At 42.9% G+C, this 11,991-nt stretch overlaps 1 gene segment (V, D, J or C); it reads left to right on the top strand.

Annotated features, from left to right (window-relative positions):
* The first annotated feature begins 448 nt into the window (after positions 1-448).
* LOC121579022 lies at positions 449-2,709 on the top strand. The segment is given in 2 exon segments: positions 449-918; positions 2,121-2,709. Coding segments are annotated over 2 exon segments (438 nt in total).
* The last annotated feature ends 9,282 nt before the right edge of the window (positions 2,710-11,991 follow it).

Genomic DNA, 11,991 nt, shown 5'->3' with positions numbered 1-11,991 from the left:
TATATTTGTCCTATTTCACGCGTGTATTATACGGGAATTAGAAAAATATTTTTTTGGGGGGATATCCCAACTCCACCTGAGACATCCTCGGAGAGTGGGGTCACGTACAGCATCTTTCATTATAAACAGAGACCCTGGAGCAATTAGGGTTAAGTGCCTTGCTAAAGGGCACATCGACAGATGTTTCACAGGGTCGACCTGGGGATTTGAACTAGCAACCATTTGGCTACTAGGCCAACGCTCTAACCACTAGCTACCTGCCTTCCCTTTAATAACATCAAACAGCAAATGTTTACTCAAATAACTAATATATTGCAACTTTTATGTCACACCATCATTTATTTTTATTCTGATGATGATCAGACATAATGAACTGTCTGTTCACTCATGCTTGGTCTCTTATGTAAGTTCCTCTAATCAGTTAGTGAACACTTCTCTAAACTAAAGCTGGTAGGATTCCTCTGGTAGTGTTGTCTGTCCTCTGTGACTTTACCACAACTGTTAAATCTGAGATCAACATCTTTAATAAAGGAATATACAACATGGATCACTATCACTACTGCTGCTGCTGTTGTCTTTCATATGGACAATATGGAGGAATACTAGCAACACTGGATCTAATGCTGGACTGTACCTACAGACTAGGAGAACACCTGATACACAGAAGAAGGAAGAAAAAATACTAATATCTGGTTTTAAGATGCAATTCATATTTGCATTATCTAGAAACAGCTTATTTGAAGTGTTTGTTCTACCTGGAAGATGTTAAAGTGTATTTGTGTTGAATGTGATTCTGTATGAGTGATCTTCACTGTAACAGCTGCAGCATCACAACACAGAGAGGTTTTTGTACCAGCAGTAATAGGATTGTATCACTGTGGTTGACTTTTGGTAGCGGCACCAGACTTGATGTTGGAAGTAGTAAACAACAAAATTAACTGTTTTATTCAGCTTTTGATGTTGTGTTTCAATATCTCTATAAATCTAGCCTCGATATTGAGGATTTTTTAACATACTTTTTTACATGATTTTGGGGGAATAATACAAAGCCTACACATAATATGGCCAATTTTAATTAGTATGTCATTACATCTAATTAAATTTGACCTGCCTTTAAACGATGAGAGTGATTAGCCTACATTTGATTAGGTGTATGAATAAACATACTGTACCTTGTAGGAAATGTTCAATAAACAGGTTTTGCAATTTTGGGGGCAAAACAAAACAAAAATACTTCATTTCAAATTAACAAGATAAAATCATCTTTGGCAAGTATTCATAACATATTAGAGTCAATTATTTAAACCACAGTACAAAGAATTTCAGCTTGGCCAATGTTCAGGAGGTTTTGTACGAGCAGTAATAGGAATTGTATCACTGTGGGTCACTTTTGGTAGCGGCACCAGACTAGATGTTGGAAGTAAGTAACAAGCTCACTTGATATTTCTTTCTGATTACACTTATTAAGTATGTTATTCTTACACTCTGTCTCTATGAGAATATTGTGATTTTAGATTTTCAAAATGTTTTAATTGCTTTTTACTGAGCCTTCTATCAAATAACATTTTTTAAAATCAAAATGTTAAATTGCAGGTTTATTTGTATGTCTGATTTGTATGATTGCAGAATATAACTCTTAATTCTGGTATGATGACTATTTAAAAGCATTGGATATAGTAGTCATTATTGATGCATTAAGTTCATGGTAGCCTTCACTGTTAGTGTGAAGACAAAGGGTCTCAGTTATGTTTGTAACAGACTTCATGAACTAACATGGTTGATATGTGATTAAAACTAATCTATGCTCAAATTCTGCAAATACTATGAATATGGCAAGGCTATTCTGATCAGATCCATTCCTAAATAATATCTGTATGACATGTATAACTGATGCTGTATGACTTGTAACTCTACTTATTTAATACTTGTTCGGTTCATTAATCTGCTTTATCATATTACAGTTTGTGTTTATCCACATCTTTTACCAATCTAACTTTTACATTAATATTTAGAGGGCATTTCCAATTCACTTCATTTTGATGTGTACTTTGCTGAATATAATTTCTTACTGTAACTGTACTTGATGTAGTTACTTAGTTGATGTGTTCTGTTTGTTCCAGGTAACAGAGTCCCCATCCTCACCGTCCTGCCCCCCTCTAGTGAGGAGCTGTCCAGTACAACAACAGCCACACTGACGTGTCTGGCCAACAAGGGCTTCCCCTCAGACTGGACCATGAGCTGGAAAGTGGACGGGACCAGCAAGAAGCAGGAGGCCAGTCCCAGGGTCCAGGAGAAGGATGGCCTGTACAGCTGGAGCAGCACACTGACTCTCACTGCCCAGGAGTGGACCAAGGCAGGAGAGGTGACCTGTGAAGCCCAGCAGAAATCCCAGACTCCAGTCACCAAGACCCTGAGGAGGGCTGACTGTTCTGGGTAGGACCCCTCAGTCACACACCCCTGTGGAGAGAGGATATTGGTTCCTCTGCTTTGACTTGCTTCGTTTTAAAATCAGTCGCTCTTCAATATAGTGATCACTCTGGTGTAGACTAACAGGGGGCTTGGCTTGAGTTCATGTGTCAATCCATTCTGTAGATTGAAATGTTGTTAGTTTTAGATTTGATGTGATCTGCTTTTATTCACTATCATGTTTGCTTTGATGCTTCGATTGTGTGATAATGGATTAAAATAAAGATTTCTTTTTGGAATGTATATTGTTGTTGTTTTTATTAATAAACTGGATAATAGATACTGTATATTTGCAATATTCTGGAAAAATATATATTCAGTAAGGCTGATTAATGGTGTCTTTAAAAACTGTCAAGTCTAAAACTCACTCTAACATCATAATGGACCAGTATTTCATACTATCACAATATACTATGATATAATAGAAGAGGTTCTGCCATGGTAGTAGTTGACTGTCTTCATTCATCAGGATACTGAGTCTGTGTCAGACGTGTTTGACTTGACAGACTTTATAGTAGTATAATAAGAACTATCAAACAGTCAACCGATATCTTGGACTCTCACGTGTGTTATAGGCTTTGATTTGAAGCTAAAATAAAAAATAAAAAATTACAAATATTACAAGTGGCACTACTTCAAGATATAGCAGCGTTTCCCATACTCGGTCCTCAAGGGGTGCACATTTCGTTTTTTGTCCTAACACTACACAGCTGATTCAAATTATCATAACTTGATGATTAGTTGATTATTTGAATCAGGTGTGTAGTGCTAGAGCAAAAACCAAAACGTGCACCCCTTGGGGTCCGAGGACCGGAGTTTGGAAACGCTACCTATAGTGTGTGACAGTCTTCTCTACCTCCAACCCCCTGGGGACAGAGTGAACATCTGGTGACAGTGCTGCTCTATTCTGGGACAAGCAGAACCACCCAGCCCTGTCTATGTAAATCTCAGTTTCACTCCCACAGATACCAGTCTAGCAGTTGAACAGTTTCACTGCCTGAAATACCCTGGACTGGGCCAGATGTGAGGGAGTGGACTGGTTTTACTGTAACCTCAATTGTGGATTCAAGGAGGGGGACTTTCTTACAATGAATAAACCACCATTTAATAGATGACATAAAATATGGTTATTACTAAATATAGGTATTGACAGTTACTGACATCACATTCTAATTCCTAATTCTATGGTTACGGAGATGTTTGTAATGTCTGAGCTCAAAATCTTTTTCCTCAAAGCAGAGGGCAAGTGTCCAGATGAGGATGGTGATAAAAGTCATGTTTTTGTGGGTTCTGTTGTCATGAAGGACAGCTCTCAGTCATGAAGTGTTGAACTCACAGGGATATAAACACTCCCAGACCTCTGAAGCATGTGCTGGCAATGCAAAGTGTTCTCTCTAACCAAACAGACTTTCACGGTCCCACAGAGAAACTGTAGTTGAAGAGATCTTCTTCTTTGGTATAATGGTGTTCGCAACAATTATGTGTATTCCGCCACCTACTGTACATGTGGATAATAAGGATCCAAAAAGGAAAAAAATGTTGGGTAAAAAATAAATAAATACATATATTTTTTAAAATCCATACAAACTATCTGTAATGAAATGTTAATTAAACTAAATCAAAACGAAATGTGTTTTAATCAGGTCCCTACACAGGCTCAGAAGGATCCTGTGATGGCGGGACATTTCCTGACGACAATAGTCCTTGCAGTGCTTCTGCTGTTTAAGTCTTCTCATTTACATTTACATTTACATTTACGTCATTTAGCAGACGCTCTTATCCAGAGCGACTGGATTGGTGCAAATTGGTGCATTCACCTTATAGCCAGTGGAATAACCACATAGCCAGTGGGATAACCACTCGGCTGCAGATATAATGATGTCCAGCTTCTTAGACACTTGTGCAGTACAATTAATAACTGTGGCTATAAATGCTACAAAATACACCTTTTTCACAATAAGTGTATCCAGATTACTTGATTGAAGTATAACATTTGCAACTGGTTGTGGTGCATCCACCACCATATCTTCTTCAGAACTGAGGCCTCTTGGCCCTTCAATGCTCTTCACCACCTCCACATAGGAGATTTGCTGTACAGCCCTGATCCTTGACACCTCAACCTCTTTCACCCTAACAGAACACTCAGGGTATTCAGAATTATGATCCCCGCCACAGTTGAAACATTTTACATCCACAGACTCTTCAATAACATATTCCTTCCATCTGCAAACACTTGACACATGGCCAAACGTTTTACACTTTTTGCATTGCTTCGGGTTTTGCACGAATGCTCTTACAGCGTATCTTATATCCCAACTTTACATAGGGGTGGTAAATACTCATCAAACATCAATAATACAGATAAACTTTGCTCCTTTTTCCCATTCTCCATACGGGTCATGCGACATGCATTAACTACTCCTGGAATTCTTTGCCTAAGATATTGATTATCAATGTCCAACGGGACGCCAGAAATAATACCTTTTACGGTTTCCTGCTCAAAACCAAAGCTGTTCACTTCATGCGTCGATTTCACGAGCCACAATACACATTCCTTTTGCTCTTTAGATACACACCATATCAACACCATACCACTCCTGGTTACTATGATATCAACACCATACCACTCCTGGTTACTATGATATCAACACCATACCACTCCTGGTTACTATGATATCAACACCATACCACTCCTGGTTACTATGATATCAACACCATACCACTCCTGGTTACTATGATATCAACACCATACCACTCCTGGTTACTATGATATCAACACCATACCACTCCTGGTTACTATGATATCAACACCATACCACTACTGGTTACTATGATATCAACACCATACCACTCCTGGTTACTATGATATCAACACCATACCACTCCTGGTTACTATGATATCAACACCATACCACTCCTGGTTACTTTGACTGCATCCACGTTTCCCAATGCCTTCTTCACCATCCTCTGACTTCAAAAGGGTTTCCCAAATAAACATCTTTATCCAAAATATGTACTCCAACAAGGAACTGTCACACCCTGACGTATGAAACTCTAGTATGTTGAGTCAGGGTGTGGAGTTCTATGTTGTATTTTCTATGTTCTCAGTCTAGGTGTTGTATTTCAATGTTTGGCCGGGTGTGATTCCCAATCAGAGACAGCTGTCGCTCGTTGTCTCTGATTGAGGATCATACTTAGGCAGCCTGTTTACAATCATTAGTTGTGGGATCTTGTTCCGTGTTAGAGGCTTGTATTGTGTTTAGCCTCAGGACTTCACGTTTCGTTGGTTTGTTGTTTTGTTCGTGTGTTTATCGGTGAAATAAACATGTATGCCTTTCACGCTGTGCCTTGGTCTGACCCGTCCTTATACGAACGTGACAGGAACGATTCATCAGACTCATTTTCCACAACAATTTTAGCCCTTTCTGTTCCATTCTTGGACTTCACTATTGTCCACTCATCTTTCTCACTAACTGTACTCAACACGCTTTCAGCTTCAAACGACACTACTTCTTCTTCCACCATCTCTCCCCTCGTTGAAGAGACGTGTGAGCAGCTGACCTTTAAAAAGGTTGAGAGCTGATTGTCCAGCCAATCATGGCCTTGATTGGTAAATGAGCCTCAGCTGGAATCAATTAAAGACTTTGAAGGTGCTGGAGGATAGCAGGGCGTGGCAGGAACGAGGTGTTGTACTAACGATCAGGCGTTTAAGAAATATATAATTGATTTAGAGATTAAACCTGATGTGGCTTAGACCACATATTGATTTGATTATTCCTGGTTATTGTTCAATCAGATCCGATAGATCAACTGGACAGGGTGGTATTTGTACTATGTTCATAAGAGAAGGTCTTGTATATCGCAATATACCTATCCCATCTGAATATGAATGTGTGATGGTGGAAATATACATTGCAGGTAGTAATATTAAGTTGCACAATTTTTACAACTGTCTGTAGCGATGTTTGATGAAATATCAGGAGAAATGGGCTGTAGAGAGACATGGTGCCCAACTTTAATGCACATAATAGTTTATGGGGAAGCACACATACTGATGCTGATGGTACTATTGTGGAAGATATGATGGAAACAAGAGCATATGTCTTAACGATGGATGTAGTACAAGAGTTTATGTTGTTAGAGGGGTTACATCCTGCCTGGACCTCGCTGGCTTCTAACTCTATTGCATCTATGTGTGAACGGAATGGATGATTCTACTGTTGGAAGTGGTAATTTCCCAATTTCGTGTACCATGAACTTTGAACAAAGAAAGAGAGCTTTAGTACGTAGGGTCATTAAGTCTGTCAAGAGAAATGCATGGAGGCAGTTCTGCTCTACAATAGGCAGGGGTACTGAGCTGGGGGATGTATGGTCTATGTTGAAGAAGATGACTGGAAGAAGCAAGTCCACTCGAATTCCAGTTTTGGTTGTGGGTCAAAAAATGACAAAGAAAAAGCTGACTTGTTGGGGAAGACATTTGCTAGTGTACATAGTGGGGTTACTTTGGATGAAGTATGAAAGCAACGTAGGTGTGAGATTTGAAATGCTCATGTTAATGTGTATAAGAAAGGGATACTGTTGACTCTTCTTTGGATGCTGATTTTACCATACATGACATGCGTTCAGCCTTAATAGGCTGTGGATATACAACCCCAGGTCATGATCAGTTGTGCTTTGTAATGTTTAAGAAATGTAAATGTAATGTACAGTGGGGGAAAAAAGTATTTAGTCAGCCACCAATTGTGCAAGTTCTCCCACTTAAAAAGATGAGAGAGGCCTGTAATTTTCATCATAGGTACACGTCAACTATGACAGACAAATTGAGAATTTTTTTCTCCAGAAAATCACATTGTAGGATTTTTAATGAATTTATTTGCAAATGATGGTGGAAAATAAGTATTTGGTCACCTACAAACAAGCAAGATTTCTGGCTCTCACAGACCTGTAACTTTTTCTTTAAGAGGCTCCTCTGTCCTCCACTCGTTACCTGTATTAATGGCACCTGTTTGAACTTGTTATCAGTACAAAAGACACCTGTCCACAACCTCAAACAGTCACACTCCAAACTCCACTATGGCCAAGACCAAAGAGCTGTCAAAGGACACCAGAAACAAAATTGTAGACCTGCACCAGGCTGGGTGTCACGATCGTCGTAAAGGAGAGTAGACCAAGGCGCAGCGTGTGAAATGAACATGACTTTATTATATTAAAGTATCTAAATACAAAACAAAAGACGACTCGTGAAGTCCACAGTAACAACGACTGAACACGGAACAAAAACCCACAAACACAAGGTGAACACAGACAGTTTAAATATGGCTCCCAATCAGAGACAACGAGCCAACAGCTGACACTCGTTACCTCTGATTGGGAGTCACTCAAACAAAGAAATACAACAACCTAGAAATAGACACAACAGAACTACCAACATAGAAATAAACACATAGAATGAAACACACCCTGGCTCAACATAATGAGTCCCAGAGCCAGGGTGTGACAGTACCCCCAAAAGGCGCGGACTGCGACCGCGCCTCAACTAAACAAAACAGGGAGGGCTGGGGCGGGCATACCTCCTCGGCGGCGGTTCTGGCTCCGGCCTTGACCACCACCCTCCGATACACCCCCCAAAGTACCCCTGGTCCTGTCTAGCCCCGCTGGCCGGAGCCGGACTGACGACACGCGCCCCTGGCTTGGTGCGTGGAACAGGAATGGACCGGAATGGGCTGGCGACGCGCACCACAGACTTGGTGCGGAGAGCAGGAACGAGCCGGACAGGGCTGACGACGCACCCCGTAGGCTTGTTGCGTGGAGGAGGAACGGGCCTTACCAGGCTGACGACTCGCACCCCTGGCTTTGTGCGTGGAGGAGGAACGGGCCTTACCAGGCTGACTTCTCGCACCCCTGGCTTAGTGCGAGTGGCAGGAACAGGCCGGACCGGGCTGGCGACGCGCACCGTAGGTTTGGTGCGAGTGGCAGGAACAGGCCGGGTCGGGCTGGCGACGCGCACCGTAGACTTGGTGCGGGTGGCAGGAACAGGCCGGACCGGGCTGGCGACGCGCACCGTAGGTTTGGTGCGAGTGGCAGGAACAGGCCGGGTCGGGCTGGCGCGCGCACCGTAGACTTGGTGCGGGTGGCAGGAACAGGCCGGACCGGGCTGGCGACGCCGCACCGTAGGTTTGGTGCGAGTGGCAGGAACAGGCCGGGTCGGGCTGGCGACGCATCACCGTAGACTTGGTGCGGGTGGCAGGAACAGGCCGGACCGGGCTGGCGACGCGCACCGTAGGTTTAGTGCGCAGTGGCAGGAACAGGCCGGGTCGGGCTGGCGACGCGCGCACCGTAGACTTGGTGCGGGTGGCAGGAACAGGCCGGACCGGGCTGTGGAGACGGATAGGAGGCCTGGAGTGAACAGCGGCCACCACCCGTCCTGGCTGAATGCCTACCCTCACACACTCTGTGTGAGGCATCCGCACAGGACGTACAGGGCGGTGTACCCCTGGCCTGGTGGCCTCCTGGATTCGCCCCATCTTTGCCTCCGTCGTCCATGCCGTGTGCCCCCCCCTAAAAATTTCTTGGGGTTGCCTCTCGACCCTCCGACGCTGCTCCCACGTCCAGGTTGCCTGTTCCTGGACACGCTGCTTGGTCCTGGTATGGTGGGTTTTTCTGTCACGATCGTCTAAGGAAGCGGACCAAGGCGCAGCGTGTTTAGCGAACATGTTGACTTTATTAAATTAAAGCAACCACGAACAAAACAAATGACGATAGTGAAGTCCACAGTGACAATGACTGAACATGGAACAAAAACCCACAAACACAAGGTGAAGACACACAGTTTAAATATGACTCCCAATCGGAGGTAACGAGTGTCAGCTGTCGGCTCGTTATCTCTGATTGGGAGCCATATTTAAACTGTGTGTCTTCACCTTGTGTTTGTGGGTTTTTGTTCCATGTTCAGTCATTGTCACTGTGGACTTCACTATCGTCATTTGTTTTGTTCGTGGTTGCTTTAATTTAATAAAGTCAACATGTTCGCTAAACACGCTGCGCCTTGGTCCGCTTCCTTAGACGATCGTGACACTGGGAAGACTGAATCTGCAATAGGTAAGCAGCTTGGTTTGAAGAAATCAACTGTGGGAGCAATTATTAGGAAATGGAAGACATAAAAGACCACTGATAATCTGCCTCGATCTGGGGCTCCACGCAAGATCTCAGCCCGTGGGGTCAAAATGATCACAAGAACGGTGAGCAAAAATCCCAGAACCACACGGGGGGACCTAAAGAATGACCTGCAGAGAGCTGGGACCAAAGTAACAAAGCCTACCATCAGTAACACACTACGCCGCCAGGGACTCAAATCCTGCAGTGCCAGACATGTCCCCCTGCTTAAGCCGGTACATGTCCAGGCCCGTCTGAAGTTTGCTAGAGTGCATTTGGATGATCCAGAAGAGGATTGGGAGAATGTCATATGGTCAGATGAAACCAAAATATAACTTTTTGGTAAAAACTCAACTCGTCGTGTTTGGGGGACAAAGAATGCTGAGTTGCATCCAAAGAACACCATACCTACTGTGAAGCATGGGGGTGGAAACATCATGCTTTGGGGCTGTATTTCTGCAAAGGGACCAGGATGACTGATCCGTGTAAAGGAAATAATGAATGGGGCCATGTATCGTGAGATTTTGAGTGAAAACCTCCTTCCATCAGCAAGGGCATTGAAGATGAAACGTGGCTGGGTCTTTCAGCATGACAATGATCCCAAACACACCGTCCGGGCAACGAAGGAGTGGCTCGTAGAAGCATTTCAAGGTCCTGGAGTGGCCTAGCCAGTCTCCAGATCTCAACCCCATAGAAAATCTTTGGAGGGGAGTTGAAAGTCCGTGTTGCCCAGCGACAGCCCCAAAACATCACGGCTCTAGAGGAGATCTGCATGGAGGAATGGGCCAAAATACCAGCAACAGTGTGTGAAAACCTTGTGAAGACTTACAGAAAACGTTTGACCTGTGTCATTGCCAACAAAGGGTATATAACAAAGTATTGAGAAACTTTTGTTATTGACCAAATACTTATTTTCCACCATACTTTGCAAATAAATTCATTAAGAATCCTACAATGTGATTTTCTGGATTTTTTTTTCTCATTTTGTCTGTCATAGTTGACATGTACCTATAATGAAAATTACAGGCCTCTCTCATATTTTTAAGTGGGAGAACATGCACAATTGGTGGCTGACTAAATACTTTTTTCCCCCACTGTAAATGTTTAAGCATATACCTGATGAGGTAATGTAGTGTATCTGTTTCCTGCATGTCTTTGTAGACTTAGGGGCAGTTTGCCAGACACATTAAGCTTAGTCCTGGACTGAAAAGCAAACTCAATTGGATAATCTTCATTGAAAGAGCTTTTAGTCTAGGACAATGCTTCATCTGTGTCCAGGAAACCCTCTCCTAGTGTTTTGTTGCTCTTGGTGTGCTAAACTGTAGAGCATGAATGTAACATACATATTTCTGATGAATTGTTTTGTCTAGAAATGTTTTCAGAGTTTATTTTTGCCTTCATCTTTATAGATTAAGTGTTTTGTTGTTGTCGGTTGTTCTCAGTACTGTAGCTAGTTGTTTATCCTATGTGTATTCTCTCCTCTCCTCTCCTCTCCTCTCCTCTCCTCTCCTCTCCTCTCCTCTCCTCTCCTCTCCTCTCCTCTCCTCTCCTCTCCTCTCCTCTCCTCTTCTCTCCTCTCCTCTCCTCTCCTAATATATTCCATTATACAATAGTAGTAGTAGCTGACTCTCCTCTATCATCTCTCCTCTTCTCCAGCTCTTCCCTCTGTCAGGCACACAGTGTGTCTGCTCCCTCCTGTCCTCTGAGTAACTCTCTGGGTGCTACTGTGTCTACTCCCCCCAGGGGGCGATGGTGAGCTGGGAGGTGGACGATTCGGAGGTTAAGGATGGGGTCCTGACCACCACAGAAGAAGAGAAGGGTGGCCACTTCAGCCGCAGTAGCACCCTGACCCTGAGCAAGGCACGCTGGGAAGATGGAGAGGTGTACACCTGCACGACAACGACACCAGTGATTCAGCCGCCTTCAGGAAAAGTCAATATAGTGTCTAGAGACCGGAATAGCAATTGTAGGGTTCTAGAGAATCCCCACATGATGCTAGTTCTGGAAACATTAGTGTTTTAGAGCTGAATGTTACAGTATAATAGTGAATAATATCAGTAGTGCTGTGTGCTAAATGAAGTATTTTGAGATTATGTTGTACATGTCTTCTTGCCTCTGATTTCAAATGAAGCTTGCTTTGATTAGAAAATAACCCAATAATTGATTTAATCATCATTCCAGTGATCACTATCACATGAATAGGCAGAACACTTCATACTAATTTAGATCAATCAGCTTCTTTTATAATTTCAGCATTGTAGCATATAGCTACTCTCATGTTTTCAAACAGAATTTAAAGGGCATCTGATCCAACAAATACTCTGCAATCATTTCTACAACTGAATGATCCTGTTATACTGTAGCACCAATACC

Source organism: Coregonus clupeaformis, unplaced genomic scaffold, assembly GCF_020615455.1.
Source record: "Coregonus clupeaformis isolate EN_2021a unplaced genomic scaffold, ASM2061545v1 scaf1441, whole genome shotgun sequence".
Taxonomy (NCBI): Eukaryota; Metazoa; Chordata; class Actinopteri; order Salmoniformes; family Salmonidae; genus Coregonus; species Coregonus clupeaformis.
The sequence above is the reverse complement of the archived record's forward strand: the minus strand, read 5'-3'. Positions and strand labels throughout refer to the sequence as shown.